At 56.9% G+C, this 25,244-nt stretch overlaps 12 protein-coding genes across 12 annotated transcripts; 6 read left to right on the top strand and 6 right to left on the bottom strand.

The window, feature by feature from the left end:
* Positions 1–59: 59 nt before the first annotated feature.
* Positions 60–2,513, bottom strand: J3D65DRAFT_621433 (mannan polymerase II complex ANP1 subunit). Its single transcript, XM_066799961.1, has 5 exons — positions 2,083–2,513; positions 1,346–2,028; positions 983–1,302; positions 470–936; positions 60–425 (listed from the first exon to the last, which is right to left on the bottom strand). The coding sequence occupies exons 1-5, from the start codon at positions 2,181–2,183 to the stop codon at positions 341–343; spliced, it is 1,656 nt and encodes a 551-aa protein (XP_066655942.1). The 5' UTR covers positions 2,184–2,513; the 3' UTR covers positions 60–340.
* Positions 2,514–3,736, bottom strand: J3D65DRAFT_676347 (DNA polymerase delta, subunit 4-domain-containing protein). The gene is made up of 3 exons (XM_066803607.1): positions 3,669–3,736; positions 3,093–3,588; positions 2,514–3,047 (listed from the first exon to the last, which is right to left on the bottom strand). The coding sequence occupies exons 2-3, from the start codon at positions 3,465–3,467 to the stop codon at positions 2,880–2,882; spliced, it is 543 nt and encodes a 180-aa protein (XP_066655943.1). The 5' UTR covers positions 3,468–3,588; positions 3,669–3,736; the 3' UTR covers positions 2,514–2,879.
* Positions 3,723–4,829, top strand: J3D65DRAFT_666965 (HIT-like domain-containing protein; the record flags this gene model as incomplete). The annotated part of the gene is made up of 4 exons (XM_066802978.1): positions 3,723–3,792; positions 3,841–4,297; positions 4,340–4,530; positions 4,588–4,829. The coding sequence occupies 4 exons, from the start codon at positions 3,723–3,725 to the stop codon at positions 4,827–4,829; spliced, it is 960 nt and encodes a 319-aa protein (XP_066655944.1).
* Positions 4,830–5,497: 668 nt separating this feature from the next.
* Positions 5,498–7,691, top strand: J3D65DRAFT_621443 (Glucanosyltransferase-domain-containing protein). Its single transcript, XM_066799962.1, has 2 exons — positions 5,498–5,824; positions 5,871–7,691. The coding sequence occupies exons 1-2, from the start codon at positions 5,691–5,693 to the stop codon at positions 7,195–7,197; spliced, it is 1,461 nt and encodes a 486-aa protein (XP_066655945.1). The 5' UTR covers positions 5,498–5,690; the 3' UTR covers positions 7,198–7,691.
* A 98-nt stretch (positions 7,692–7,789) lies between these two features.
* On the top strand, positions 7,790–9,361 carry J3D65DRAFT_621446 (uncharacterized protein). The gene is made up of 3 exons (XM_066799963.1): positions 7,790–8,225; positions 8,343–8,966; positions 9,042–9,361. Exons 1-3 carry the CDS (start codon positions 7,924–7,926, stop codon positions 9,262–9,264), a joined length of 1,149 nt encoding a protein of 382 aa, XP_066655946.1. The 5' UTR covers positions 7,790–7,923; the 3' UTR covers positions 9,265–9,361.
* J3D65DRAFT_621450 (Pre-mRNA cleavage complex II protein Clp1-domain-containing protein) lies at positions 9,287–11,267 on the bottom strand. The gene is made up of 2 exons (XM_066799964.1): positions 10,210–11,267; positions 9,287–10,153 (listed from the first exon to the last, which is right to left on the bottom strand). Exons 1-2 carry the CDS (start codon positions 11,114–11,116, stop codon positions 9,471–9,473), a joined length of 1,590 nt encoding a protein of 529 aa, XP_066655947.1. The 5' UTR covers positions 11,117–11,267; the 3' UTR covers positions 9,287–9,470.
* Positions 11,268–11,614: 347 nt separating this feature from the next.
* Positions 11,615–13,361, bottom strand: J3D65DRAFT_321841 (uncharacterized protein). Its single transcript, XM_066795347.1, has one exon. It carries the CDS (start codon positions 13,119–13,121, stop codon positions 11,709–11,711), a length of 1,413 nt encoding a protein of 470 aa, XP_066655948.1. The 5' UTR covers positions 13,122–13,361; the 3' UTR covers positions 11,615–11,708.
* A 908-nt stretch (positions 13,362–14,269) lies between these two features.
* Positions 14,270–16,360, top strand: J3D65DRAFT_621460 (Argonaute siRNA chaperone complex subunit Arb1-domain-containing protein; the record flags this gene model as incomplete). The annotated part of the gene is made up of 4 exons (XM_066799965.1): positions 14,270–14,548; positions 14,597–14,927; positions 14,970–15,230; positions 15,281–16,360. Coding segments are annotated over 4 exons (1,796 nt in total), but the record flags the coding sequence as incomplete, so codon positions are not given.
* A 74-nt stretch (positions 16,361–16,434) lies between these two features.
* J3D65DRAFT_621463 (uncharacterized protein) lies at positions 16,435–18,619 on the top strand. The gene is made up of 3 exons (XM_066799966.1): positions 16,435–17,468; positions 17,532–18,029; positions 18,076–18,619. The coding sequence occupies exons 1-3, from the start codon at positions 16,931–16,933 to the stop codon at positions 18,156–18,158; spliced, it is 1,119 nt and encodes a 372-aa protein (XP_066655950.1). The 5' UTR covers positions 16,435–16,930; the 3' UTR covers positions 18,159–18,619.
* A 604-nt stretch (positions 18,620–19,223) lies between these two features.
* Positions 19,224–19,630, top strand: J3D65DRAFT_551663 (ESSS subunit of NADH:ubiquinone oxidoreductase-domain-containing protein; the record flags this gene model as incomplete). The annotated part of the gene is made up of 2 exons (XM_066797051.1): positions 19,224–19,435; positions 19,558–19,630. The coding sequence occupies 2 exons, from the start codon at positions 19,224–19,226 to the stop codon at positions 19,628–19,630; spliced, it is 285 nt and encodes a 94-aa protein (XP_066655951.1).
* A 2,413-nt stretch (positions 19,631–22,043) lies between these two features.
* J3D65DRAFT_694440 (uncharacterized protein) lies at positions 22,044–23,211 on the bottom strand (the record flags this gene model as incomplete). Its single annotated transcript, XM_066803979.1, has 3 exons — positions 22,044–22,517; positions 22,561–22,998; positions 23,023–23,211. 3 exons carry the CDS (start codon positions 23,209–23,211, stop codon positions 22,236–22,238), a joined length of 909 nt encoding a protein of 302 aa, XP_066655952.1. The 3' UTR covers positions 22,044–22,235.
* A 374-nt stretch (positions 23,212–23,585) lies between these two features.
* Positions 23,586–25,175, bottom strand: J3D65DRAFT_621477 (uncharacterized protein). Its single transcript, XM_066799967.1, has 6 exons — positions 24,955–25,175; positions 24,749–24,838; positions 24,505–24,647; positions 24,325–24,432; positions 24,090–24,272; positions 23,586–23,995 (listed from the first exon to the last, which is right to left on the bottom strand). The coding sequence occupies exons 1-6, from the start codon at positions 25,032–25,034 to the stop codon at positions 23,637–23,639; spliced, it is 963 nt and encodes a 320-aa protein (XP_066655953.1). The 5' UTR covers positions 25,035–25,175; the 3' UTR covers positions 23,586–23,636.
* Between the last annotated feature and the right edge of the window lie 69 nt (positions 25,176–25,244).

Genomic DNA, 25,244 nt, shown 5'->3' on the forward strand with positions numbered 1-25,244 from the left:
TCGACACCTGGCCTCCTCCGCCCGCCGCGCCAAGACTGACCATCACTCGAACTGCATGTCCACATACGGAATACATTCTACTTGCTTGTCACCTCGAGTCTAACTCGTATATACAATCCCCACCATCCATCCACGACGCCAGGTCCAAAACAAATTGAATAACCTCAAATCATGCTCGCACAAAGGCGGGTCTGATTTCAGCAACGTCCCAACTCCTGCGTTGCCGTCCTGCTTGCCAATGATTGAGATGGATGCCGCACACAGCAATGCCATCGAACAAGATGAAGTGTACTATGCTGCTGCAATTGCAATATTTGAACTAAATCTCGACACCGCCAGTTCAGTCGAGGGGATCTTTGACCTCTTTGACCTCTTTGACCTCCTTGACCTCCTTGACCTGCGAGCCACTACTTTCCGGTTCAGATCTATACATGTAAGCGCAAGTCGTGTGGTTCGTTGGATCACTCACCGAGCAGGTTGCTTGGTTTGAGTCTCCACCGTCTCTTCCTGAGAAAATTCCCCTCTGTTGTCCGCAATGGTCTTTTGCTTTTCAACCTTTTTGGTCCCGGCATCCGCCTTGGCCTGATCTTCTGCAGCTGCTGCCTTTTTGGATTCCTCGAGTGCCTCTTTCAATGAGGTATCTGCCGAGTCGTTGGATTTTTCGTTTTCGCTTTTGGCCTTTTCACCGTCCATGTATTCCTTCTTGGCCATGTCGCGAATATCGGCTTTGTCCTTGTCCCATTGATCTCCAGGATTCTCAAAGGTGTCTTTGAGTCTTTGTGCTTGTTCCTCCTTTTCCTTTTCCTCCTTTTCCTTTGCCAATCGCTCTTGCTCCATCTCCTCCATGTGTCGAATGTCGTCCACACTGGGCTCGTAAAGATGCCAGATGGTATAGTGCGGCAGGCCCACGACAGAGAAGCCCATTCTTTTGGCCATCTACTCACGTTAGATTGAAGTTTGCGTGTGTTGTCATGGAGCTTACCTTTCCAAAACCTTCAGTCTCTGCGTGCTTCTCAAAAGAAAAGGCAGGAAAATGCACCCCGGCGCGAAAGACTTTGGCTTTTGCCAGGATGCTCACACCACCAACTCCATCAATCTCCATTTCCATATCCGGATCTCCATACGGGTCGCGAAGGTAGGCAAGATGCGGACGCCACGTGGCGTATTCTGCATAGCCTTCGACAATGACGGCGTCTTCGTCCAAAGTATCGGCAAGCGCAAGAGCAGTCTCGGACTCTTGCCACGAGTTGAGGTCATACGGTTGCTCACCTCCAAGCCAATCGGGTAGCGGTCTCCAGACATCTGGTGGCGTTAGAGGACACTTTGATTCGAACGAGTAACTTACTGGGCACGATGATGTCCTTGTTGTGGCGCATGAGATCCTCCAAAATTGTAAACGGGGCAGTCTCCACATCCACATCGCGCCAATAGACCCAGCTGTGCGTCGGACGCATGGCTGCGCTCAACAACCAATTGCGCGCCTGAGCCATTGACTTGCGTCGCGAGGCTTGAGCGGCAAAGCCATGTCTACTTTCCACATCCTGGTTGACCTTTTGGCCAAAGTCCTTTTCCATGATGGAAATCTCGCCGAATTGCTGCGACGGATCATCATTGATTTGCAATTCCTGCAACAAGTCGGAGAGGAGCTCGAGGGTGTTGTCCTTGGAGTCTCCAACCAAAAAGGCCAAATCAATGTAGTTGTGGGGGTAGGTAAGGTTCCGGAGATGCGAAAAGAACATGGGGAGATGCGGCGCCGCATCGCGCAACGGTGCGCACAACAGTATCCTCTCCTCCCTCTCCCATCCGCGCGCGGTTCCTTGTACGTTGTTGAGGTCGTAGTACCGGACGGTTTGCAGCTGGAACTCGGGAGCTGAAGAGTACAGGCCAAGTGTAAGGGCGGGAAGCACGCTTGCTCGAAAGGACGACGAAAAGAGGAATAGGGATAGAGCAACGAGGCCCAGGACGAGGCCGATGCGGAAAAAGAGCTGTCTCCGTCTGCGTAATGCGGGTTGCGAGCGCGGTTGGAATCTGGCGAGGTCGTCAGCATGCCCGAGTTTTGGATTGGAAGGAATATTTGCGCACTTGTGAGGTTCTATTTGGAATGTTCCCGAGCTCCCAGGACTGTAGCCGGCGTTGCCGTTGGCGAAGCCGTGACGGTACATTGTGCCATGAAGAGGTAACATGGAGCGAGCGTGGACAACCACCTGCCGGAGTCTTAGGACCGGCCGCCCCCAAAACGAACGGCAGACAGTGGCGCGCAAGGACGGATAGCACGGCGGGTGGAATATGGGGCGAGATGGGAGCAGGATGGAGGTCGAAGGTGTGGTAAAGTCGTGGCAGGTTGATTGCGTGCGGCCGAGAGGTGGCTCCCGTCGTAGACAGCAGGGATATTCTCCCCAGCTTCGGTGTGTTCCGCCTCCGCAATGTTCCTGGCTAGAACGCGCGACGTGGAGATGGAAATGAGGTTAATATGGCAGAGGTGACGTTTGGATTCTGTTTGAATTCGCAAAAACTACCGTGGATGATAACGCTACTAAGCAATGCCGGCCAGGGTGCGCCATGAAGCCTGACAGCCCGACTAGCGCTGCGACCTTGCCTTACCGTGTCCTTATTAAACTAGATCATCCCGCCCTTTTTCCAGGACATGTCCCCGACTTGTAGGCGCCAATCAGATTTTGTGTTTCCTCGGCCATGTAATCTAGATGCGCCCGACGCCCTCACTGTGCCCTCTGCTTCTGCCGTGCGCCCGCCGAGCTAGGGATGAAGTGGACATGAAGCATGAAGTATGAAGCATGAAGCAATGAAGCAACGAAGCAATGGAAAAGTAAAAAATCACACACCGTTGTCGCTGTCGTCATTTATCGTCAATCGTCGTCTCGTCAATCATCGGCAAAGCGAGAGGCCATCAGCTCGTCGACATGAGCACGCTGGACCCTGGCATTGTCGCGACCCTCCTTGATGAGGACCGCCAAGACTTCGATTGGAGGCTTGAGACCAAGACGTTGCGCACGCTTCCAGCGCTTTTGGCGCGAAATGCCGATGCAAGGCTATACTGTTAGCCACTAGCAACGTAGTAGATGGTTGCGACATACTCCAAAGTTCCCCGTCGTGTCGAATTCCCGCAGCACCTTTTCATGAATAGTCAGACCTTCTTGGTGCACCCGCTGAGCGAGTCTCGCCTCTTCCTTCGTCCTCCAATACTTTTTGATTTGTGCGTCGGAGACTTGGCTGGCCTCTTTTTCTTCGGGTGTCAATTGTGGGATGTTCTGCGTCTGGGCATTGTCGCGTTCGGTGAGCTTCTCTTCATCTTGGAAATGAGGGCTGGACAGAGCAGTCTCGCGCTTGATGTGGTCGAGCTTGGACTTGTCGTTGGAAGGTTTTCCTGGTTTGGTAACTTTGTTTGACGAGCCATGGAACGCGAGTGTGGCCTGCTTGCCCTGGACTGGAGTCGCGCGCTTGGGAGGCATTGAGACGGCAACGGTGATGGATATTGAAATGGAAGCTTGAGGCGTGGAATGATCCTGGTATTGAGGAGTCCGGTGTCAAGGAGAGGTGTTGAAGATGACGAGATGGTTGTCTGGGCACCAGCTATGACGCTCAGCTTAGGTAAGGTTGGCGCGCTACGCGTCGCGTGGCCGACGGGACGGGGACGGGATATGCGCACGTACCGGTCATGTACTCTGCTCTCAACTCTGCAGACTGCCGTCATCGTCATCATCATCATGGCCCTTTCAACTTCTGAAGCCGAGGCGTTGATTCCACAATTCCGGTTGGAGCGACTTCTTAACCAAGGTCCTGTCCTCTGCTCAAATGTACCCAGCCAGACTGACGAGTGAGTAGACCAGGCGGGCCGTCGCATTTCCTTGCTCGGATCAATCCAATCCAAACCTGCCATTCTCATTGCTGAGCGGGCGGCCTTTTCCATCCAGGCCAATCACCTTGAGAATTTCAATGCTTCCGTCTCCAACGTCCAGAACCTCGGTGCCAATGACATTTATTTTTGGTTCCTGGCGCGGGCCGCTTCCGACTCCAACAGCTCCAATCAGCCCGCTGATCTCAAGTTGAACCTAATTCATCCTTGCACCGAGAAGCACATCAAAAAGTACTCTCAGCAAGGAATTCGGCTCGTATCTGAGACCCCTGAGATCTACAAAGATCACGTGCGGCCGTATATCGAGAAGCAACGGGGAGAAGGACGACTGGATTGGATATTCAACATCATCGAGGGCCGGACCGAGCAAGAAGACGTCTTTTATAGAGAGCATGGAGAGGAGGGTTTTCTTGTGCTACCAGACCTGTAAGTTGACCTTGACCTTTTGCGACATTTCTCACTGTCTAGCAATTGGGACCGGAAAACCATGACCAGCCTGCATCTCCTCGGACTCGTCGAACGCAGAGACATTTGGTCCGTGAGAGACCTGCAAAAGCGGCACGTTACTTGGCTGAAGCACATGCGCGAGAAACTGTTGGAAGCCACGGTCAAGTTGTATCCCGAGCTGGAAAAGGATCAACTCAAACTTTACGTCCATTGTAAGTTGGCACCACGCTAGGGCTGAGTCTCGTGTAGGGCTAATTTTGATCATCCAGATCAACCAACGTACCATCATTTCCACATCCACATTGTGCACGTGGCGCTGGAGGCGGGAGCGACGCAAGCCACAGGCAAAGCACTGGGGTTGGAGAACGTCATAAGCCAGGTCGAGAACATGGCGGGGACAGAGAGCGCGGGCATGGCAGATGTGTCTCTGACGTACACCATTGGCGAGGCCAGTGAACTTTGGACCGACATTTTCCAGCCCCTAAAGTCTTGCTTGAGTGTTGAGTCTTGATGCCGAGGATTGCCAACGGCCGAGGATTGCCAACGGCCCAAGGCCAAGAGAGGTTCGATAGTCGTCCGTACCGGAGGCAAATATACGAGGAGCTCCGCAAGTACGCCTGATGTCCGTATAGAGACATCAGGGGCTTGAAGAGTTATGCATAATGGACGGACAGAGGAGTCGAGACAGGGGTGGTGCCGGAGTAAGCCCGTAGCGAACCAAACCTGCACTCGCCGCTTGCACAAGCACACACGGTGCACAGTGCACAAGTTTAATCACCTCTGGGCCATCTCCACAGAGAATCTCAGCACGCCAAGTTGGAATCCATGGCTCGGTCTGGTCGAGCGTCGAGTCCAGGGTCAGGGGCAGGAGCAGGAGCAGGAGTGCACGTAGGTTGGCGAGTGGGAAACAAGGCACGAAGAACATTCAGATCCATGGCCATCACAACACCAAACAAGACATGGCATCACAAAGAAATGCGAAACATCTGAACCTGAGCCTTGGCAGGGGCGCAATTTCGGTTGGTAGGAAGGGGTCCGCACAGCACAGCGTCTGTGGGGAGCAGCCGCAGCCGCCGGCGCTCAGGGCAGACGTCAATTCACGACGGCCGGGTCTGTGCCACGCACTGATTGGCGCCTGCTGTTATTGCCCCATGTCCATGCCGCCGCCTCCATGACGGATCAGATGCTATAATACCCAGATCCTGCTTTCTGCCCTGGCCCTTGTCCTCTCTTTTCCAACACCGTCCATCCGACTGTCGTCGTCCACTCCTTTCAACCAAGCCACTCGTTCTGGTCCTTGCGACCTGCCTTGCCTTAGCCTACCAACTGACATCACCTCCACGCCGACCCTCTCCATTCTCTGATCACAACCATGCTTCTCAACTACCTCTTGCCGCTGGGCACTCTCCTGGCCGGCTCTGCCCTGGCCGTCAACACGGTCGAGGTCCAGGGCCAGGACTTTGTCGACACCAAGACCAACAAGCGCATGTACATCATGGGCGTCGAGTACGTAGATCCGCCTCGTCCACGCGATCCATGCTAACAAACCCAGCTACCAACCCGGTGGATCCTCTGGCTACAGCGAGGCCTCCAAGGAGGACCCCTTGACCAACGGCACTGCCTGTCTGCGTGATGCTGCCATTATGCAGCAGCTCGGCATCAACACGGTCCGCATCTACAACGTCGACCCCGATGGCGACCACGACGACTGTGCTTCCATCTTCAACTACGTTGGTATCTACATGATGCTCGACGTCAACGCTCCCACCTCTGGCGGCAGCATCAACAGGGCGGACCCCTCCAGCTCCTACACTGCCAGCTACCTCGAGCGCATCTTCAAGATGGTCGAGGCCTTCAAGAACTACCCCAACACTCTCGGCTTCTTCGGTGCCAACGAACTCATCAACGACGAGGACTCTGCCAAGGACAACCCGGTCTACATTCGCGCCGTCCAGCGTGACCTCAAGAACTACATCAAGAACAACGCCGACCGCACCATCCCCGTCGGTTACTCTGCTGCCCAGGTCCAGAGCGTCCTCGAGGACACTTGGGAGTACCTCCAGTGCGCCATTGACGGCGACGACAACGACATGTCCCGCTCCGACTTTTTCGGCCTCAACTCGTACTCGTGGTGCGGTGGTGATGCCACCTTCACTTCTTCGGGCTACAACAAGATTGTCGACATGTTCCAAAACTCGAGCATTCCCGTCTTCTTTTCCGAGTACGGCTGCAACGAGGTCAAGCCCCGTGTCTTTGACGAGGTGCAAGCCCTGTACGGCGAGCAGATGACTTCGATCAGCGGTGGTCTGGTCTACGAGTGGAGCCAGGAGGACAATGACTACGGTCTCGTCATCATCAACGACAATGGCACCGTCACCCTCAGGACCGACTTCAACAACCTCCAGTCGCAGTTCAACAAGCTCAACACGACCCTCATCCAGTCCACGAGCTCGTCTGCCACGGCCATTGACCCTCCCAAGTGCGCCAAGAGCTTGATCGACTCGTCCAGCTTTGGTGCCGACTTTGACCTGCCCTCGACTCCCTCCAAGGCCTCGGACATGATCAAGAATGGTCTCTCGAATGCCAACGTTGGCAAGATCAAGGACGTTTCCGAGACTTCTGTTCCCTTCAAGGTCTACAGCACCAGCGGCAAGGAAGTCAGCGGTCTGTCCATCAAGGAGGTCAAGAGTGGCGAGGCCAACACTCCCAGCGGAACCAACCTCGACGACGGCTCCACCGCCGACAAGAGCACCACTGGCACCAGCACTAGCTCGAGCTCCAAGGCTTCTTCTTCGGCCGAGGGTGCTGCAGGCAAGATTGGTGTCCAGAGCACGGGTGCTCTCGTCTTTGCCGGTATCCTGGCCGTCCTGCTTTGCTAGACATGGAGCGTGGCGATTGAAATTAACGAACATGCTTCCGTGACGACCTGTTTTTCTTCTGGGCTTTTAGATTTGGCGCGGCAGGAGCCATTCCGCGGATTTGCAGTCTTTCCGCATTGGATTCACTGCATGAGATTTCACTCTGCATGAGATTTGGCAGTCCTTCTCCGCATTGGATTTCACTCTGCATTGGATTTGGAAGTCTTTCACTCTGTATGAGATTTTTGGCGGGTCTTTTTGGCGGGGATTTGCATTCGATTCAATGGACAATTCAGCGGGACATTCAGCTGGGGTGTGTATAGCACATGGGTGGTTGTAATAAAAGACATAAGCCTTTTGGTTTAAAGCTTAATTGCTAGCGTGCAAACCGTGCAGACCAGGGTGCGGGGGTGCTTTGATGTTGGTATGCCGTCAGCACATGTATTTCTTTCTTTTGAAAAGGGGTTTGCTGGAGGAGCAATGCTTGGTCAGATGTCTGTGTCATGTTCATTCGATCATATTCCACTGCTGACGTGAAAGTACCCATGAGTTGCACGTTGGCGTTGCTTAGAAACTGCTTCCGACTCGGACGCTTCCGCTTCCTATTGCGGAGCGGATATAAGCCCCGCATGACGTGAGAGGGCAGCCGATGGCATCAAGTGAGGGTTTAACCAAAGACGAGTGCGGGGCTATTCCGCGCCTTTGACAACCGACTGACAAACCACCTCTCCATCACTCTCTCAGTCAATGTCCTTCAGAACGCTGCCACGCCTCACGACTGCCTCCACATCACCAATCCGTCTGTACCGCGCAGCCTGCATGCGCCTATCTGCTCTGCGAAACCAATTGCAACCACTCGGCCGTATTTGGAGCATTCGTACCATGGCGACTACCACCAGCAACCTGCCGCAGACGATGAAGGGCGTCATTATTGAGAAGACGGGCGGCACCGAGGTGCTGCAGTATCGCACTGATTTGCCGCTGCCGACGCCCAAGGACGGTGAGGTGTTGGTTAAGAACGAGGTCATTGGCATCAATTATATTGATACGTGAGATTCTCCGTCCGCATCACCACTCCCTCTTCATGCCATTGAGGGCGCCACAACCCCTTCTCTACCCCCAACACTCCCCCTGATGTAGCAGACAACCCAGCTAACACGCCCCAGCTACTTCCGCACCGGCCTCTACCCCGCGCCCTCGTTCCCCTACATCCTCGGCCGCGAAGCCGCCGGCACCCTCCTCACCACCTCGCCCGCGCTCCCATCCCTCTCCCCCGGCGACAAAGTCGTCTACATGGGCACGTCCGCCTACGCCGAATACACGGCCGTGCCGCCGACCCACGTGCTCAAGCTGCCGCCCTCCATCTCGCCCGCCACCGGCGCCGCCGCCATCCTGCAGGGCCTCACCGCGCTGACCCTGATCCGCGACGCGCACCCCGTGCAGCGCGGCGACTGGGTGCTCGTGCACGCGGCCGCCGGCGGCGTCGGACTCTGGCTGTGCCAGCTGCTGGCGGCGGTCGGCGCGCACACCGTCGCGACGGCGTCGTCGAGCGAGAAGCTGGAGCTGGCGCGCGCGGCGGGCGCCGAGGTGCTGGTCAACTACGCGGGGCCCGAGGGGCAGGACGCGGTTGTGCGCAAGGTCAAGGAGGTCACGGGGGGCAAGGGCGTCGTGGCCGTGTTCGATGGCGTGGGCAAGGCGACGTTCGATGCGAGTCTGGAGGCGCTGGCGCGCAAGGGGAGCATGGTCAGTTTTGGCAATGCGAGCGGCGCGGTGCCGCCGGTTACGATTGCGTACGTTTCCCCTCCCCCTTCCCCCTGAACTTCCTTTCCATCTTACTCCTGACCCCTGACGTCGCGTGTGCATAGCCGCCTCTCCGCCAAAAACATCAAGCTCCTGCGCCCCACGCTGTTCAACTACATCGCCACGCGCGACGAAGCCGAGCACTACGCGCAGGAGCTGTGGGCGTTTATCGAGCAGAACAAGCTGGATGTGCGCATCCACGAGACGTATCCGCTGCAAGAAGTCGCTAGGGCGCATCAAGACATCGAGGGACGCAAGACGACGGGCAAGTTGCTCTTGAAGCCGTGAGCGGAATAACGTGTCGAGGTGTGGCAGGATGGGAAGAAGTAGTTGATGTCTTTTGAACCAATGGAAGGAAGGAAAGCCTTTTAAACATGTGCTGTGCACGCCCAGTCTCGCAGTCAAACGCCATGCCATGTCATGCCATGCCCGGTCACCCCAATGCATCATCACTCAATCAGCCGCCAACCCTCCTTTCCCGCCACCACACCAGCTCATCCCACAAGACCCACCGCGTCCTCTGGCCAGCTCCCCACAGTCATGGCCCTCAGCGGTACCGTTCCCCCCATGGGCGCCAACACCCTCACCTGCCCCTTCGCCTCGTCCACATCCGCCACGTACACGTACCCCAGCACGCTGGCATCGCGCAGACGGTCCTGGTTGCTCTCGCCCGGCTCGGCCGCCTTGACAGCCACGAGCGCGTTGACGAGCTGCAGCGACGGGCGCTCGCGCTCAAACAGCGAGCCCGGCAACGCCGGGCCCTGCTGCGCCCTTTTCGCTGCCGGAGCGTTGCCAGCCTCCGCCGAGGGCAGCGAGACGGGCGTCATATCGCTGGCGGCATCGTCCGCGCCGCCGGGCATCAAGCTCGCCGCCAACTGCCTGCTCTGGCGGGCGGCGCCGGCGTCGACGACGCGCCACAGCGGCAGCGCGGAAAAGTCGACCCGGTGCGTGTGCGGCGACAGCGTCGTCGGGCCGTGGCCGAAGAAGTAGGAGCGGATTTGCGCGAGCCGCATGGCGCGGCTGAAGGCGGCGTCGCGGTCGACGCAGCCGCCGGACTTGTCGAGCTTGACGACGTGCACGGCGTCGTTGTCCATGGATGACGGGGCCGACTGTTTGGCGAAGCGTCGGGAGAGGTCGCTGTAGAGGCGTTCGGAGCCGAGGACGAGGATTGCGGTGACTGTGTGGTGTTAGCGGGTTGGTTGGGTGGGTGGGGGATGTTGGTGTGATGCGCACCTGAAAACTCCGAGACAATGTGTTGGATATGCTCGTAGATGCCCTTCTTGTCGACGCTCAGCGCACCCGGCGTGTCAATGATGCAGCCGGCACGCCTCGCCTCGTCATCCTCACTCATCCGGCTCGTCACAGCCAGCGCCATGCGTGTCACCAACCCACGATACAGCTTCGCATTGTCGTCCGGCGCACCCAGCCCGAAGTGGTAGACGAGCGGCATCTTGACGGGGACGGGACTGGGCCCGTTGATGGGACTGCTGCCCCAGCCCTCCTCGACGTCAAGAATCGACGCCATGGCCGCCGCCGACAGCGCGCCAGGCACCGTGAGCATGCCCTGCCGCGGATCCAAATTGACAGCAACGGGCTGGCGGCCCATCTTGACGGCGTAGGCAGTCAGAATCTTGACCAGGCTGGTCTTGCCCGCATCCTCGGGCCCCACGACGAGCACGCGCGGGCCCATTGGCTTGTCCAACCCAGACGCGCCGCCTCCTCTTTGCTGGTCCGCCGCCTCGACGCGCGCCCTCATCGCTTCGACCGCGAAGCCGACGTTGGCGTACTCGACCATTGGCGTCTCCTCGGCCACGTACTCGCTCTCCGTCTCGCCCTCGACCTGCAGCCTGCATCCGTGCCACGTGTACACTGCGCCCTTGTACCCGCGGAAGAGGTACGGCTCTTTGGCGTTGCATGCCAGCTCCGTCCCAAACAGCTCCGCCGTCCCGCTGGCCAGCTTGATTGACAGCGTCGACGAGTGCGACACTTCGAACCGGAATTCCGTCTTTGGCGACAATGTGATGGTGCGCGGCTCGCCCGAGGGCGCGGTGCCAGCTGCCGGTGCAGCGCTGCCAGGCGTGCTCGACGGGTTTGGCGTCAACGAGAGGCCGGGGAGTGTGAGGCCCGGGAGCGAGGCCATGCTGGTTGGCCAAGTGTTGGGGTGAGGGCTGTGCCTCTGCACCGTCGGTGGTGCGTGTGGGCGAGCGTTGCCGTGGCTGACGTTGTCGATTGACGTTGGCGCGGAGACAGGTGTTTGGAGTGTGCAGTAGTGTGGTGTAGTATTGCGGTAGTCAACGTTGCGGCAATGTCAAGCTCCGTCAACGGGTCTGACGCGACGGAACCGCGGTGGCGCGGCTCTTGGCGCGTGCCGTGCCGCACGTAGGGCTGAGAGGATGTCGATCAGGGCGCTGTGCAGCAGAGGTACGTCACCAACTGTGCTTCATCAAGTTTTGGTATCAGAAAATCTTTGCTTGTTGGCCATCCTACGCTAATACGCAATCCAATCCACAATCCCCAATCCTCCGTGCCAAATTTGTAGAATGAATAAAAGGTAATGACAGAATAAAACACCCGATTGTATGCAACTGGTCGTCATACCGTCTTGCGGCTTGAATGAACCCAACAACGCCAAACATGCTATGCACAACACCAATTCGCTGAAAAGTCTAGTAAAAAACCACCGAAACGACAGGCTGGTAAAATCATAAGTAGGAAATATCGCGCCGGTATGGCTAAATGTCCATGCTCCATCTAGAGCGCAGGTCCCTGGATGACTCGGAGTCTGAAGAGGCTGCCATGTAGTCATCACTGGGAAACCAAGGACTGAGTGACCTCAGTTGAAGCTCCTCGATGGAGTTGATTGGGGGCAACTTTATTCGGGCTTCAAGCGTAGGAGATTTGACAAACTGGGAGTTGAGCAGTGCGCCTGGAGACACGAGCTCTTGCAGCAGGTTGAGCGAGCTGTCGCGGACCATCAATGGGGCGGGCTTCGAGACCGTCTTGGGTCGCACTATCTCGTGGATATTTTCTTTGTATCGAACGGATTTTTTAAGGTCGGTGGAGGCTCTAACAGGTGGGGCGGGTCGTTCTAATTCCGAGTCTCCTGAGTGAATGGCACAAGGGGGTGTCCGGGATTGTGATACCTTGGTGGTTGATCCAGCTCCAGCGTTGCCCGATATTGAAACCAATGGATTTCCAGAATCATGCCGGCCGTGAATGCTGCCTTCCGAAGTGTCCGAATCCTCGGCAATCGATGGTCGTTCCAAACTGGCTTTGTTTAGCGTGACTGAAGAAGTGGAGGCTTTCCGGGCCTTGGTATACTTTTCGTTGGTGATGGTGGTGAAGGAGTTTCCTCTCGAGACGGACGGCCTGTCGGGCGTTTCTCCTCTTTTCAATCTCTCCTCAATCTGTCTGTGGCTCATTTCCCTCTGCAGACTAGTGTCTGGTCGACTGCTCGTGGTACTGCCACTGCGGCTTCGGATGGACCTGGACTTGCCTGACATGACCTTGGCGCTCGGAGGAGGCCTCAACATCCAATGGTTGTCGCCGACATTTGGGGATAGTGCGCTGACGACTGGAGGATGGTAGTCATTGACTGGTGGGGCGCGAGGGTGGTAATAACTGTCGCTCGCCGAGCGTCCAGTGCTCGGTCTTCCCAGGACCACAAGACCAGCTGATGATCCGGCGCTACTTGGTTGCCTCGCGGGCCCTCCTCTTGAACTCAGTGTTTCCGAAGCCCATGCGTCCTCGTCGTCCCTCTGTCGTTTGCTCCAATATTCGTCGTTCAATGTCGACTCGGAGGCCGTCGGTGACGTAGCGCAACGGATTGCAGCGCCGGGATCGCTATTCGTGTAGCTGCCGGTCGAACTTTGGGTGCCAGTGGTTGCCGTCTTGCGCGGACCTTTTTTGTTCTTCCCGCGGGTTGGAGGACCAGGGCCGAGGGCGATTTCTTCGTTCCAGTGCGGGTTTGTGGAGGAAATGTCGGGCTGACGGTACATGTCGGGCTGGTCCAGGGTCAAGGCGCGCTTCTCGGCGCGGTCCCGCCGTGCTTGTTTTCTGCGTCGACGCTGAAAGGCATAGCCGGTGCATGGAGCGCAAGAGAGGTAGTAGAAGAGGGCCGACTGGATGCCTCTGGCGAGAGACATGGTGATGGTGTGTAAGATGAGGGGTCCGGGTGGACTGGCGATGGGGTGGAATGGGGTGACTGGGGCGGGCGAGATCTAAACGAGGAAGCAGGCCATGTTCCTTTGGTGAAAGCAGCGCGGAGAGGGCGGGAGCGAGCGAGTGGTGAGCGTCCAGTCGCAGCTGCTGGCGAAGGTTGGGCTGCTGCTAATTGTTGTCGGCGACGGGGACTGGCTGGTGCCAGGTGCCAGGTGCCAGGTGCCAGGTGCCAGGTAGCGGGGGTCAGGCAAGGAGCGGCAGCCAGCTCAGGCAGGTCGGCATCAGTTTAGGCGTGGCGGGGCACCCTGCGAGAGAAATGATTTGTTGTCTTGGATCTGGTGTCGCTGAAGAGTCCTCGGCCTGCCGGGACTGGATTGGATTCGAGTCGAGCCTCTTCTCCTATTTTGGAAGGGGGTAACAATGTCTTGATGGAGCGGCGCGCGGCGCTGATCGCGACGTTTTGATGAAACGAACGAGCCCGGGCACCGCCACGGCACCTCTGCTGAAATTGCGGCCTCTGTCGTTTCGAGCGCAGGTCCACCACGGCCTTGAACTGTCAGTTGTCAGCGAGTGGGAGACTTGCCGTGATCATACCGTAGGCCTCGGTGAAGTGAGGAGAGGAGCCACCGGAGCTGGAAACGCGGCCATTCCGTCCGTCCACTCGTGGCCTGTCGCGCTGAAGATGCAGGGAACCCTCTCCTGCGAGCCGCATCACCAAACAAAACGGCCTCCTGCACTCATTGTCGTGTCCAAGGGGGGCCGTACATGTCCACGACGCATCAGAGTTTGGTGGAGACGCTGAGGTTGTCAGTCTGCATGCCGTCGTCTGATGCCGTCCGGGTCCGCATGCAGCGTCGTACCGTCAATTGCCGACTCACCACGCAGGACACCGTAAGTACCTGTATAGTAAGTACCTCCATCGTAAGTACTTTCATCGCAGGCTTTTCCCTAGCATACCGGTAGGTATCCACTATCGAAGTTGATTGCTTCAATCATGTCCTCACCGCAGTCATGTTGTTTGCGTTGTGCCATGTGCCATGTGCTCGCGGCTGCCTGCACCGCACCAGCTTCATGCCATGAATAAATCCCAACTCCAAACCCAACCCACTCTCCACCTCTCATCACACCCGGATCATGGCTTTACCACTCGTTGAGGAGCCGCCTGCGCCTCATCCCACTCCGGTCGAAGAGCAGCCCATTGCCACTCCGTACCAAATCCCAGCTGCGGTACCCGCCCATCCTCTCACCAACGACATCATTCGTCAGGTCGAATACTACTTTTCAGACGAAAATCTCCCTACCGACCCTCACTTGCTTGGAAAATGTGGCGGCCGCGAGAATCGACCCGTTTCCATCAGGTCCATCTGCGGCTTCAAAAAGATGCGACAGTACAAGCCCTTTTCCCAAGTTGGTACGTTGACAGCCACTTCTCACCGGCGCCTCGCTGATGGTCCAACAGTTGAGTCTCTGAAGAAGAGTGCCTTTTTGGACGTGTTGCCCGACAAGACCGTCCGGCGCAAGATTCCTCTTCAATGCAAGACTGTGCTTGATCCAGATTTCAACCAAGAATCCGACACTGAGGCTGCTCCCCAAGTCTCTGAGACGCTCAAGGCGGCAAATAGTGAAGCCAAGACCCAACCCAAGGCCCAAACTCAACCTCAGCAGCAGCCCAAGGCTCGAGGATGGGACAAGGCCCATGGATTCGAGGAATTCTTCGCTGATGCTCCAGTGACGCCGGCTGATTACAAGGAGGAGCTCTCCATGTACGATCCGGCGACGGATTTTCGACTGTAAGTGCAAATCTTCTTCCATCGACCATGCTGACATTTCAGGCGTACGGAGATTGCCATTCAACGTTTTCGATCGAGGCGCAACATGCACGAAAAGTACTCCGCCGTCTTTGCCAGATTCATGAAATACGGCGGCATTGATTCAAGCCCGCGTCAATTCACCGGCAAACTCAGCGATCAGGACTTTGAGGATAGAGATCCCGCCGACAAGGCTCTCATGCTTGCTACCTATACGATCGACCTGGACAAGGACGATCCCAATGCTTGGCCTGTCGACTTTGAGGGCGTGGCCAAAGGCTTCTTGTAAGTTCACTCGAGATAGAGCGAATCTTGGAGCAAAGCTTACTGAATAGGTCTTCGCACTGGCCGCAATCCTGCTACTTCGACCTCGAGTCTATCGAGCGTGCGACCAGAGTCATCAAGAACTTTTTCAACTATCTCCTCCATCACAATGTCTGCCCCGAGTACCTGAGCGACCTCTACGCAGCTCGCAAGGTTTGCGATCAAGCCAACATTGAATTCCCAAAAATCACCGAATTGGCTCACAATTTGCCTGACGAGTTCAACATTTCGTGCAGCCTCCTCTGCAACGGCTACCATGCTGATACTCTCGTCCCTCGTCCGGGTTGGGACTGCGGAGAGCGCAACGAGGAAATCAAGTTTGTCGACAACCCCGAAGCCAAAGCTCGTCTCGTTTTGACCATGGCCGTTACAACTCTTGGTAACGAGGCGCAGGCAGAAATGTTGCGCAAATATCAAGCCAAGGAAATGCCCATCACCTTTGTCGGCTCTGATGAGGACGTCACCTTTGAGGTTACTGGTGTGGAGCTTCCTTCGGCCGAGAATCTTGCCCTCTACGACAAGCTCAACAAGACTGTCCTCGGCAACAAGGATTTCACCGTCAAGCCACTCGGAAAGCTCTACGGCAAACACGTCGACCTGCCCAACTTTGCCCCACCTGATCTTCCCAAGTGGCGCCACGAAGAAATTCGCAAGTCCAAGGTCAACAAGACGTACGAGTTTTGGCTGGAGGCAGAGCTGCTGGAGAATTGTTTCGTCGGCATGAAGATGTGTGGGATGCTTCGTCAAGTCAACTTTGGATTCCAAGTCCTGGAGCAAGTCCACAACGTCTTGGCCAGCTTCTACACTTGTTTGCCAAACGAGCTTTTGACCAAGTGGAAGGAGCCAGTTTTCTTGACGGATGCGGAGATGATGGCCAAACTCTCAAGACATGATATTTTGGAGGACTCTCGTGGATCAGAAGTGGTTGTGGAGTAGCATGCGGTCTCAGGCAGATTTCAGGTCGGCGAGGTTGCATGAATTCAAAACGGTGATGGAGTCGAGGTATCAAAGAAATCATTCCATATGAATGAAGTAGCAGCAAACATAAGACCAATAAAGGCATGATGAAAGAAAACGAGGCGGAGAACCAGACATCAATCAGAAAACAACAAGTTGTCTGCACGTGCAGTGCAGGAACACGATAAGCAGCCTCACCCATGGCAACCAACAAACAGAGTGCAGCGGAAAAGTTGCCCAACAAGGCCTCGCCGTGTTCCGCAGCGAATCCAACGCAGACGTCAGACGCAAGCCTCTTGATTTTGGCAACAGTCGGTGGGCGGGCTTGGCCGCGGCGAGGGGGTTGGAGGAGGCTGGTCGGCCGTCAATATACCCGCCACGCCTTGCATCTTGTACCCACTTCATGTTGCCTCCCTCGCCCTCTGCATTCCACACCAGCACTGTCTTTTCGCTCAGTCCCAGTCCCTCGTTCGCCTTGAAAGTGAGTCCAGAGAAATTGGCAGGAGCTTGAGGCTCTGTTCTTTTTGCTCTGGCAGGCATCTCTCTCCACCCTCCGGAAGATCGCCTAGTTCCCGCAGACCAGACCCCACACCGACTGGACGACCCGACCTGGACCACATCCTGACGGCCTCGTTGCGCCAGTCGCCAGCTCGACTGCTCGCCGCGTGTGCGAGCCTCGTGCGCTCGCATTCCTCCATCCCAACATGTCGCCCGGAATGAGCTGGAGGTCGGCGAGCTTGGCCTCGACATTCCTCGCGGCGCTACTGGGAACCTCCCCGCGGTCCATCCAGGTTTCGGCCAACCCCATCCAAACATCGGCGCCACGACTTGAACAGGTGCCCTTTGAAGATGCCTACAACGAACTCGTCAATGCAACGCTGGTGCGTCGAGGAACCTGTGCAAATCCTTGCGGCTGGTCCGGTCAACTCTGCTGCGAGGCCGCCGGCCAATGCTACACCGACGCCAACAACCAGGCCCAGTGCGGCGCCGGCGCAACGAGCTCCGGATACTGGCAATACTACACTACCACCATTGTCGAGACCGACACCATCACCCGCACCGTGACTTCGAGCAGCTGGTATGGAGGCGGAGGGACGGCCGCCACGGGCTCAGCCTCGTGCAACTACAACAAGGGCGAGACGGCCTGCGGAAACATTTGCTGCACCAACGAGCAGTACTGCATGCTATCAGGACAGTGTGCAGCCGTCGGCGCGACCGCCTCCCCCGGCCTCACCGCAACGGGTACGGCTGCTTCCTACTCTGCTCCTCTGAGACCCACTTCGGGAACACTGATAGTTGTTACAGCAACTGAGTCCCCAACTACGACCGTCCCTTATGAGACGCCAGTAGCTACGGGCGCCAGTGGCATTGGTGTCAGCGCTTCATCCGGCGGCGGCGGCGGTGGGCTCAGCGGAGGCGAAATCGCCGGCATCGTCATTGGCGTGCTCGCCGGCATTTTCCTGCTCGGCCTGCTCATTCTCTTTTTCTGCGCAAAGGCTGCGTTTGACGGCCTCCTGGCCCTCTTTGGCCTGGGCCGCAAAAAGCGCGTCCGCGAGACGTACGTCCAAGAGCGCTACCGCCATTCGTCTGGCAGTCGACACTCGGGCTGGTACGGCGACCGGCCGCCGCCTCCTCGACCCGTGGAAACGAGGAAGACTGGTATCGGGGCTGGAGGACTCTTCGCCGGCCTTGGTGCCATTGGGGCAGCTTTGGGTCTCAGCAAGGCTCGGAAGACGCGCGCGGATGAGAAGAGCACCACCTCGTACGGCAGCAGCTACTACTACTCGGACTACACCAGCACCAGTAAGTCGTCCGGTTGTCCTGCAGACAAGTATTCACGTTATAACAGTCCCTTCAGGTAGCGCAAGTACAGATCCGAGCGACAGGCGAACCGCAACCCGCGTCACCCGGTATACGTCGTCTCGTCGTTGATCTCATTAGCATGCTCGATTGGGGATACGTCCGTCGTCCGACAGACGTTGGAGCCTCATACAGCCCATACTCACCCATTCGACACCTACTCATTTTCCACGGCGTTTGACCGGTCGACGGAGTCGACAGATTCGGCGGCTCGATTCGATGAGGGACCGCGGCATGTGCGGATAATGGGCTCGATTCTATGCGTAATATGCGGTATCTGGTTAGAATGGCCAGCAGTACTGGTAGTCGTGTCTGGCCAAGGAGGACGCCAGGTCTGAGGAGGAACCAAGGTCTGAGGATGGCCAGAGGTTCGATGCGGAGGTCACGACCTCTACTTGACGAATGATGATAGCACCATGGATACCCACATTTAGGGAAGGTTAGGTAGCGAATAGCATGTCAGCGGCATGAAGTCGGACAGCATGGAGAGAGTGAGTTGGGCATGGTAGCTAATACTATCTGTCGATGGACATGTTGCTGTGATTTCGTAACGTGAAAGTAGGTGGTGTCTTGGATCAGCTGGATACTGACCAAAGACGGCGCTGAAGTTTGGAAAGTTTGTAGGGAGAAGATGGAATCATTGAATGGTCGGCGGCATCATCCGAGGTCTCTGTGAGGGCCAAGCAAGTGGACGGGAGGAAGAAGAGGAGAGACGAGCAAAAGCCGGAAATCGGGTCCCAAACTGCCGCCGGCCACCGCCCCACCACGCACAGACCGGGGTTCAACTTGGACAGCCAGCCGACCACCTCCACTGCCTACACACGTCCCACTCGACCTCCTCCCTCCTCACCCACGGACGCTCCGTCATCAACAACTACGCCGGCACATCTCCCCTCTCCACTCTACCGCTCGTGGATCTCACCAGGCAGCTTGCTGCACCTCAATCTTCAACCCGCGTCAGTCGGTTCATCAGCTGCAGAGCCGGCCCGCTCATTGCCCACCACCACTACCACCATGACGCTCCGCGCAACGACCATGGCCCTCGCCCGCGCAACCGCGCTGCGCCACTCGTCGGCCGTCTCTCCCGCCACCGCCGCCATGCCCTTCTTCAAGAGCAGCGCCAGCAGCACCAGCAGCATGCGGCCCTTTACGTCGTCGACTCCGAAGCTGGGCGGCGGAGGCGAGCACCACCACTCGGAAGACATGTACGACACGCCGGGCGGGTGGCTGTGGGGCCAGAACCCGCGCGAAAAGTACGAGGAGGAGGGCTGGGAGAAGCTGTGGTACTGGGGGTTCTTTGGCGGCTTGGGCGTCGCCGCCATTGCGTACCAGTTCAAGCCCGACACGACGTGCGTTGATCTCCCCTTTCTCGTCGGACGATCCTGCCTGTGATTGACTATTTGTGTGATATTGCGATGATTGTTGGGAGGGACGGAGAAAGTTTGTCGCCTTTAGCTGACGCGCGCTGCAGTATCGAGACGTGGGCACTCGAGGAGGCACGGAGACGGCTTCAGGCTGAGGGCATCTTGCCCGAAAGCAAGTGAATGCCGCCTTTCTTGACCTGACCCACGCCACCTCAATGACCACACTCCGGCTTGTCTTGAATTCCTCCGCCAGCTCTGACTCTTGGCCGCCAAGCCTGCATGTATATTGCGGCTGATGAGGTTCATGGGATGATTACTTCCCGGATCTCTGTGACGGCTGGCTGGTTGGCTGGTGACTGACGAACTGACTGGCTCGTGTCGGATACAACTACAACCAGACTACAGCTTTCGTTTCCCTTTTTCTTTTCCGTCTGCTTCTTAGAACGATATGCCCCTTTCCTCTTCATCTCCCAAGCGAACAAACAACCAACCCAACCACACGACCAATCGACCAATCCAAAACAAGAAGAGCGTCTGTCTTATGCCCACCACTGCTTCAGCGTTGTAGATACGGACGGGACCAATAAATCAATCAGTCATGCCACACCGGCTGGCTGGCTGCTTTGGGCGCGATGGGCGTGCAAGCGAAGAGAAGCGAAGAGAAAATGGGGTAAGACACGTGAACTGAACGGGAAAGCAATTTCTTTGTCTCCTTTTTCCTTTCTTTGCGTTCGTTGCTCTCTTGATACATTTCCATCTCATCTCCTTTGTCTCTGTCGACTCGTCCTGTCTTTGATAGACCGCGTGAGGAGATGGGCGATGTCTGCCTAGCTGTTGGAATTCTTTCGATGCAGTGGGCCTTGCCTTGTGAGTTGTATGCGTGCGTGTGTTTGTCCTGGGTTTGTCGCCTGCCTGTCGTCTCGCTGTGGCTGCTGCTGCCGCTGCCATCGCCCACAACGTCCTCCCTTCGATCTTGCCTGTCTCCCGATACCTTCTCGCTGGCACATCTGCAAGGCTTTTCGCACATGTAGTCGCTGTGCAGCCCTCGCTCGCCCAAGGCCTGTCCATCACATGCCGTATCATGTCTACTTGCCCACCATGGTCTCAGCCAACTCTTGAAAGCCGTGATGTGGTGGCTACGCTCCCTCGCCCTCTTACCTGATCAGCGTGATGAGTCTGTTTGAGTGATGATGATCCTCACTCGATGTGCTTGATGTGGAGAATGTCTAGTGTTGTCTGTAGTCTAGCTACCCTGGATAAGGATTCAATAAGTCCACTCATTCAGCGATTGTGTATTTCTCAAAGACGTTGCACAATTGTTTGTATTTGTGGGTGCGGAGGCGAGTAGGAGGAGGTGAAATCGTTGATCAACTGGTCATATATCTCGACTAGAAATTTGCAACCCTTTGGCTGACTCATCGCTTCGATAGTAAAGTCATGTCTCCTTTCTTATTCTTACTCGTGCAGAATGCAGGCTGTTGTCGTTACAGTTCCCTGCAGCACATAGTGGTATGGTACATCTCCCTGTCACAAAAGAATCGATGAATTAAGCCATTCATTCTCTCAATCAGCAGCCCATACCATCTACCAGCAAGACTGCAACAAAAAGATGCACAAAGCCCGCTTCTCCGCAGCCAAAACCGTGGCGCACGCAGCATGAAAGCAGAGGAGCAGACGGCACGAAGTTCAACCCCTCCTATACTCTAAGAAGGAATTCCAAGAAATCCCAGAGCTGCCACTTGGGAACGTTCGACCACCATTTGCAGGCCCTCATGATCTGGTGTCTCTCATCTGCCTGTTTGGTTTTGAAGCCTCACTCCCTGACCGCACAAGTCTCTCTCACTTCTCACGCGGCGCTCAACCATCCCCTCCCTTCCCCTCCTCCCCCTTTCCCCCTTTTCCTTCCCTCACCCACTCCCCTACTCCGTAGGCGCCCTCTCACTGACAACATGCAGCACATCCCAGCTCCGGCCGACCCTCAAGCGCCACGGAATGCGCACCGTCGCCACCACATTGCGCATGTTGGGCAAGTCGGCCCAGCGGGCGCGCTCGTCCGGCGTCAGCAGGTCCAGCTGCCGCACGGCGACGGTGCTGGCGCCGCGCGCCAGCTGCAGTGTCGTGTGCACCGTGCGCGGCCCGGCGGATGCTAGCAGGCTGGACAGCTCGTTTGGGTGGATCGTGCTGATTGTGCCGTGGCCCGGGGAGGTGTAGGTGTGGCGGTAGAGGAGGATGGATGACATGGTTGGGTTTTTTGCGGTGGTTCTTTTGGGGGTTGTTGGTTGGTGTGCGTGGGTTGTGCTGTCTGGCAGGGAGGCGGCAGACGAACGCTGTTTTACGTCGTCGCTGAGTGGGACCGAGGTCTTGTTCGTGGCTTTGTTGTGCTGCTGGCATTGTCCTGTAGAGTAGGCGTTGTCGTATTTTGCATTTGGGCATGAGGTAGGACGGTTTAGGACGCTTCACCGGGTCGGCTTTGTCTTCAGAATAGCTCCTCGACTTCCTCAATTGAGCAGAATCTGTCGACGAGGAATACCTGATCGTGGTAGACTTCCTCGTCCAGTTTGCCTGGCTGCAGGACGGATTGAGATGTGACAAAGACTCTTTCTTCTCAGGATTGTTCCTCGTGTACCTCACTCTTCACGGTAGGCCCCAGACTGGAACAAATTCAATTAATGACGGACTCGACTACCTACCCTTGTCCGGGGTATCACGCTTTGCTTTTAGTAACTATGCGCCTGATCACCAAGAAGCCTACCAATGAGCCTCGTTCCACCTACCAATCACGTCCCTAACGGCGGTAGTTGCGGTCTCCACGTCGAATGTCGTCCGAGTAGAGGCGTTGCTCGTCCCAGCGGTCCTCGCGGCCATAGTCTCCCGTCGTGTCGACAAATCCGTATCTGCCGTCCTGGTAGTCTGGCTCGGCGCGCCTGGTTGATCTGGACTGGCGGTAGTTGCCGGGCTCGTTGTCGACTTCCATCGCCTCGTCCGCTGGTTCGTACAGCTTGCGTGGAGCCGACTGCGTGATGGGAGTGTCGTCCTTCATGTAGACGTAGAGGAGTCGACCATCGGCCTGTTCAATCAGCACTGCTCCGCGGCTTGGAGGGCATCCATACCTTGCGGTTGTTGAATGTCGCAATGACATTCTCGGCGCCAGCCCTCTCCGCAAACTGCATCTCGGCGATGACCGTGGGACGCGCGCTCGTCAGCTTGCAGCTCACCATTTCTCCTCCCACATTGCCCATGACGGCCTCGATGTCTGCGGCGGTCGTTCCGGGCGCAAAGTTGCTCGCGACGACGGTGGAAAACTGAGGCGCGGCCCTTCCACGAATGTTGATGTTGTCGGTCGGCTTGGGAGCCGCGGCCGTCTTAAAGCCGCCATTGAAGGACTGCGAACGCGTTTCGAGGCGGGGGGCAGAGTGTGTCCGGGCGGGCTTTGCAAAGCGCGCGCCCTTGGGGTTGTTTACGTGGTGCAAGTCGTGGCCCCAACGAGTCGAGTTGATGCTGGGCTTGGGGACGGCGGTGGACGAGCGCTGCGACGAGTAAGAGACGACCTTGAAGCTCAGAGATTCTCATACCTTGGTGACGCCAACGCGGCTTGCCAGGCTGCCAGCAGTGCCGCTGGCTTTGCGATTGCTCGGGCCTGTCGGGGCAGACTTGCGGCGGCCGGAGCCCAGAATCTGATTTGCGAGGGCCTCGTCCTTTTTGCGCTCGCGGCTACGCTTGATGATGGAGTCGAAGGAGACCTGATCGTTGGTTGGTGCCATTTTGCGCGTGAAATGAGGGTGAAGAGAGAGTGCAGGTAGGGTCCGCTGGTCGGCGGACCTCAGGATGGACGCGACGTCGAGCTGGTGCACAGACCACTGCTTGTTTCCGCGGGCCGACTGGCCATCACCACGACACGACTTCCTCTTGGGTTGATTGTCTATGAACCTACTCTCCGCTCTTTTATTTTTGAAACATATTCCCCGGTCATGAACAATTGATCCACCTTCATCGGTAGTGGTGCTCAACTACATGTCATGCTCATCTGCAAGGGCTTCACAGGAAGGGGTCAATGACACGACACCCTTACCCGAACTTGCCAAAGCCGCGCACAAGAGCAGAGGGAGCTCATACGCTTTGAACGGCAACATCAGGAGCATTCAATCATCGTACTCATCATGATGGATAGGAACAGGCAGGGTTGCAGCTAAAAGATTGCCAGAATATTCGGCGGACTCGCCACACCACCGGGCACATTGCAAACCTCGCTGGAGACGAAAAAAGAAAACCGCCCCGTTCGAGCACAGTGGTCCGCCAGCGCTTCCAGATCGAACAGCTCACCTATCGGACAGCCCCAGCCGGCCAGCAGCACCTCGTGCAGCTTCCAGTCCTTTTGCGACGGCCAGCACTCGAACGACGGATGGTCTCCGGCGACGGCCGAGAAGTTGTTCCAGATCCACTCGAGCATCTCCTCGCTCTGCTCCACGCCGGGGAAGCTGGGCGGGTTGGCCTTTGTGAGGGCTGTGATTTCCGTCTTGCTCTTGGAGTTGTAGGCGTGCATCCAGCCTGTCACTGTTAGTTTCCGTGGACTGGCGCTGGTGTCAAGAAGCGCGGTCGTGCTTCTTTTGACGCCCACTGCTCCGCTCTCTGATTGACGTACCGACGCGAAGCAACAGAATGTCGCCAAATTTGATCTCCACCCCCTGGTCTGCAGCTATCTCTTTGAGCTGGGACAGGGGAATCGAGCCCGATTGAAAGGCATCGAACGGCAGTCCCTTTTTGACGCGCCAGCTGTGGTAGTCCAGTAAAACGCCACGGCCAACAATGCCCTTTTCCGACCACGCTGAAGCCGTCAGAACCTTTCGATTCGCAATAATGGGCAAAGAAGGACTTACCGCCGATGCCATTCACCTTGGACGCGCCCTCGCCGCTGATCTGCTCCACAGTGACGCCGTTGTAAAACAGCTCCTCTTTCTGGTACCCAAAGTGCCGCAATCCGTCCCCTGAGCAAGCCGTCAGCATCGAACTGTCTCCTTTGGTGCGGGACGAGCGGGACGAGCGGGGACGAAACATACACTGGCTACTGCACTGGCTGTTGAACGTCCACACGTCGTCGTGCACGATGCGCGGCGGCTTTTGATACACGTGCTGGTGGAAAACCTGCCGCCCGAAGAACGGCGTGTCGCGCTGGGCGTCCAGCGGCCAATTCAGGGAGATTCTACACGCAGCATTCGCGCAACTGGTCAGATGGCATCGTTCTGAGAGATTGTGTTTTTCCTCGTTCTGTCACTCTTCGTTGGGGTGCTCCGAAAAACATACCGTACGCCGGACTTGATTTCTCCGGCGGCCGCTAGCACCACGTCGTCTGTGAGGCGATTGAGGAATCCCAGCTGGTCGTCTTCGCCGTATCTTGATTTCGTTAGCTCGTTTGTCTACCTCCCCATCCTCTCTATCTCGCGAACCACGCAGTCATTGGCCAGCAAAGCACGACTGGAATAGAAATGGGAAATGCGAAATACACTCACAAGCCCCAGGCCGAATGATGCGGATCGCCCTCTCGCAGCGGCAGCGCCGAGAAGGGAGGCAGCGATGGCGGCGGCGCCATTGCAGAGACGTCTGACGTGTGCAAGAATACGATATGCGATTATGGATTGAATCGGTCAAGGGCAGCGTGAGGCGCAAGTCAAGCTTCGCCAGCAGTGTCGCGAGCCCCCCTCTCTCTCTCTCCAATGCTGTCGCGGCGCTCACTATTAATCCCCGAGCAATCGCTCACCCTGCCTTATGTCTGCTCGACCCACCCACCCCACTGCCGATG

The sequence above is a fragment of the Phyllosticta citribraziliensis genome (genome assembly GCF_038025025.1).
Source record: "Phyllosticta citribraziliensis strain CPC 17464 chromosome Unknown J3D65scaffold_5, whole genome shotgun sequence".
In the NCBI taxonomy this organism is placed as follows: Eukaryota; Fungi; Ascomycota; class Dothideomycetes; order Botryosphaeriales; family Phyllostictaceae; genus Phyllosticta; species Phyllosticta citribraziliensis.